We start from the raw sequence: 4624 nt of genomic DNA, 5'->3' as shown, positions 1-4624 counted from the left end.
TTTATTTCAGGCACCATTCTTTTGATATGACTCCATTTGTTTGTTTTACTTACTTTCTGGCGCCACAAAATGTTCTAAGCTCATCTTGTGTTTTCCCCACCCCAGTTCTAGAATCAACCAAGTAGCCTGGGTTCTCTTTTCTGCAGAAGGGCACTGAGAAACCAAGGTCTGGGTGCTGGGTGTACTCATTGCAGCTGGGGATGGGGGCATTGCTTCTAAGCCGTCTCAGCTGATAGCATTTTTAAAAAAATCCTCACCCAAGGATATGTTTATTGATTTTAGAGAGAGGAAGGAAGAGAGAGAGAAACATGGATGTGAGAAACTATTGATTGGTTGCCTCCTATATGTGACCCGACAGGATATCAAACCCACAACCTTTTGATGCATGGGACAATGCTCCAACCAACCAAGCCACCTGACCAGGGCACTTATTTTTTTTACATATTAAGGTCAAATTCATATAAAATAAAATGAACCATTTTAAAGATAACATATGCATTGCTGGTGCACACATTCAGAGCAGAGGTATTCAAAACAGCCAAAAAGCAGAAACAAACCAAATGTCCATCACCAGATGAAACAAATGTGGTCCATCCTGTTAGGTGTCTTGGGCCGGTGATGCGGGCTGTGAAAGAATTAACAAATGAGAGAAGAGAAAGATGATAGATAGATAGATAGATAGATAGATAGATAGATAGATAGATAGATGAGATACTGGTAAATAGAGAGAGAGAGAGAGAGAGAGAGAGACTTTATTTTACTTTACCTGAAGGGAAAGGGCCAGTGCATTGCTAATCAATACAAAAGGCAAAAAACAAAATCTTCTCCAGCATTTAAAGCCTTCTTGCTACTGCTAGGTGACAAGGAAGGGGGGTTATTTTTAGGCTGGAGTTGAGCAGACATCAACAGAGCTGTCATTGAAAAGTGTGTTAGTGTTTCAGGAGACAATCCAGGCAGATGTCTTAAGGAGGTGTCTTATCAGTATTTTTCCAAAGCCTGTAAAACATTCTTAAAGAAAAAGTTATGAAGAGTTCAAAAGAGGCTTGTTTGAAGAGGAGCAGGGAAGGGAACTTTCTACTAATTATGCCTGGGTTGTAAACCAGCAGGGAGGAGGTATTGGAAGAATGTAGCCTTGACAGTAACTTATTTTGTCTTGCAGTTTGAACAGAGGGGCTGTTTCAACCAGAGGAGCTAACCATCTTGGGGTTTAATTACCAGGTGCTTCTCATAAATTGTGGAAGGCTACAGCAAAGAAAAAGAAAGGCCTTTTTTTCCATTTGAACACATTCATACAATGGACTATTACTCAGCCATAAAAAGGAAAGAAGTTCTGATACACGCTACTATGTGGATGCATCTCAAAAAACATGATGCTGAGTCAGAAAAGCCAGACACAAAAGGTCACATATTGTATGCTTGCATTGATATGAAATGTCCAGAATAGGCAAATCCACAAAGACAGAAAGACCAGTGGTTGCCAAGTTTGGGAGGAGGGAGGAATTGCCACTGAGTATTCCTTTTGATGAAAATGTTTTGGAACTAAACAGAGGTGATGGTTGTATAGCATTGTGAATTGTGAATTTTAACATGGTTAACTTTAGTTATACAAATCTCACATCAATATTTAAAAACCAGTGATGATGATGGGCAGAGTTGGGTTTGAATCCCATCTCTATTTCCTGCTGTGTGACCTTGGGCAACTCAACCTCTTGTGCCTTGGTTTGCCTCCTTATAAAACAGGGAGGAGTCAATGAGTTTGTCAAATTTGTAAAACAGTCTGTGGCATGCAGTAAGTGCTGTTTTTTTTATTTTTTTTAATATATTTTATTGATTTTTTACAGAGAGGATGGGAGAGGGATAGAGAGCCAGAAACATCGTTGAGAGAGAGAAACATTGAGCAGCTGCCTCCTGCACACGCCCTACTGGGGTTGTGCCCACAACCAAGGTACATGCCCTTGACCGGAATCGAACCCGGGACCCTTCAGTCCACAGGTCAACGCTCTATCCACTGAGCGAAACCAGGTAGGGCAGTAAGTGCTGTTTAAATGTTATTTGTACTTGACACATGCCCTCTGGGTTTGAACTTTATTCCTTTGTCCTTTTCTTCATGACAAACTCCTTGCCTTGGTTGCCCCCTGTGGATGTTTCTGGCCAATGGCATGGGCTCAGAAGGCAGGAGTCATATCTGATTATACTGTTGGGAAGGTTTGATGAATAATACACTCTGCCCTCTGCCTCTTCTCTCAGCAACTCTCCAGGCATGCACCCTTCCTTTCTTCCCTCCACACCCGCAGTGCCTGGCCCAGGGGCTGGCGAAGAACAGACGTGCCAGGAAATTTTGCTGCCTGACTGTCTGACTTTGACCCAGAACCAGGAACCTGTTTTGTGCCTCGCACAGCTAGGTTTGAATCCTGATTCCTGTGTGACCTTGAGCAAGATGCCACACCTAGCCCGGCCTGCGTGGCTCAGTGGTTGAGCATTGACCTATGGACTGGGAGGTCATGGTTTGATTCCTGGTCAGGGCACATGCCCTTGTTGCAGGCTCAGTCCCCAACTTCGGGTGTGCAGGAGGAAGCCAATATGATTCTCTCTCATCACTGATGTTTCTATCTCTCTCTTCCCCTCTCCCTTCCTCTCTGACATCAAATATATATATATATAGCTGTACCTCTCTGAGTTCATTGGATAGGTGGAGATAATAAGCATATGTACTTCATGGGGTGGTGTTGGGGACTTTGGTGAGATTATGTAAAGTGCTTAGCACCCTGCCTAGCACACAGTAAGTGCAGTTGGTTGGATGCTGACCTGCAGAAGGATAGGCCCATGTCCTAACCCCCCAGGACCTACGAATGTGATCTTATTTGAACAAAGAGTAAAGAGGAGGCCCATTGGCTGGAGTGCAGTGAGTGAGTGGGAGAGTGGGGGAGGTGAGGGCAGGAAGGTGACAAGCAGATTGTGCGGGTCCTGGTAGGCCGCAAGGAGGACTGGGTTTTATCCTGAGTGAGGTACGAGCCCTGAAAGGCTGTGAGCAGAGGAGGAAGATGCCCTGACTCTGATGTTCACAAGTGTCCCCTGGAGCAGCGGTCGCCAACCAGTGGTCCGTGAGGTCTAAAAGGTTGGCGACCGCTGCTCTGGAGGCTATGCAGAGAAGAGACTGCAGGGTTGAGGGTGGAAACCAGAGCTCAGGGAGAAGGTGACTGCACTGTCTAAGCCAGCAATGATGGGAGCTGAGGCTGGTTGGGTGCTAGGGAGTGGGGAAAGCCAGATTCTGAATAACATTGAAGGTGGGGTGGGCAAGGCTTGCTCATAGATCAGATGTGGGTGAGAAAGAGGAACTGAGGAAGTTCCCAAGCATTGGATTTCAAAGGCCCAAAACAAGGCCTTCATGAAAACAACAAAAACACAAGTGTTGGGGAAGATGTGGAGAAACTGGAGTCCTCCTACATTACTGGTGGGAAAATCAAAGGTTGCAGCTGCCCTGGCCAGTGTTTTCAGTGGTTAGAGCAGTGATGGCGAACCTTTTGAGCTCGGCGTGTCAGCATTTTGAAAAACCCTAACTTAACTCTGGTGCCGTGTCACATATAGAAATTTTTTGATATTTGCAACCATAGTAAAACAAAGACTTATATTTTTGATATTAAAAAGATTCCCAGGTGATTCTAATGTGCAGCCAAGGTTGAGAACCACTGCACTAAAGGGTCTCGGGTTTGATTCTCAGTTAAGGGCACGTGCCTGGGTTGCAGGTTCAATCCCCGAACTCAGGTGGGGTGTGTGAGGGAAGTAACCAATGGATATGTCTCTCTCACATCGATGTTTCTCTCTCTCCCCCTACCTCCCTCTCTTCCAGTCACTCTAAAAACCAATGGAAAAGATATCCGCAGGTGAGGATTAACAAGAACAAAAAAGTTAGAGAATTGCCATATGGTTCAACAATTCCACTCCTATCCATATACCCAGAGAATGGAAAACAGGGACTCAATAATTGGACACACATGTTCATAGTAGCACTAGTCACAATCACCAAAAGGTGGAAGCACCCCAAATGTCCATCAACAGAGGGATGGATGACTAAAATGTGGCCCATCCAGACAAGGGAATATGACTCAGCCATAAAGAGGAAGGAAGCTCTGATATGTGCTACAAGGTGATGAACCCTGAAAAGACCATGCTCAGAGAAAGAAGCCAGACACCAAACACATAGTGGACGAGTCCATTGATATGAAATGTCCAGAACCCACAGAGATATAAAGCAGACTGGTGGCTGCCAGGGCCTGGAGGGGGATGGGGAGGGACTGCTATTGGGAATGGAACTTCCTTTGGGGGTGAAGGTAATGTTTTGGAAATAGATAGAGATGGTGGTAGCACAACATTGTGAACATACCAAAGGCATGGAATTGTTCACTTTAAAATGGTAAATTTTGTTCTTTGAATTTCACCTCATTACAAAAAGGGAAGAACTTTCTCTGACTCCTACAACCTCTACCAATGAAAATTAGGCCCCACTTCTGGAGACAGGTGGTGGTGATGTTTACACAGCAAGGTGAATGTACTTAATGCCACTGACCTGTACACTTAAAAATAGTTGAGTCAGCCCTGACCGGTTTGGCTCAGTGGATAGAGTGTC

The 4624-nt window shown here is 44.8% G+C and overlaps 1 protein-coding gene across 3 annotated transcripts in view; it reads right to left on the bottom strand.

Annotated features, from left to right (window-relative positions):
* Nucleotides 1–504: 504 nt before the first annotated feature.
* RLN3 (relaxin 3) overlaps nt 505–4624 on the bottom strand; it is a 23407-nt gene continuing 19287 nt past the window's right edge. For 2 of the 3 annotated variants that reach the window (XR_001359709.1, XR_001359707.1), the window contains 2 exons: nt 767–1008; nt 505–625 (listed from right to left, as the gene is read on the bottom strand). Coding sequence is in view for 1 of the 3 variants with exons in the window: in XM_014529472.1 (XP_014384958.1) it covers nt 2086–2194 (109 nt within the window). In the remaining 2 variants the exon portion in view is untranslated. Of the gene's footprint in view, nt 626–766; nt 1009–1996; nt 2195–4624 lie in introns of those variants that run through there. The other variant, XM_014529472.1, reaches the window with a different exon arrangement.

The sequence above is a fragment of the Myotis brandtii genome, unplaced genomic scaffold (genome assembly GCF_000412655.1).
Source record: "Myotis brandtii unplaced genomic scaffold, ASM41265v1 scaffold680, whole genome shotgun sequence".
Lineage (NCBI taxonomy): Eukaryota > Metazoa > Chordata > Mammalia > Chiroptera > Vespertilionidae > Myotis > Myotis brandtii.
This window is presented reverse-complemented; position numbering and strand designations above follow the sequence as displayed.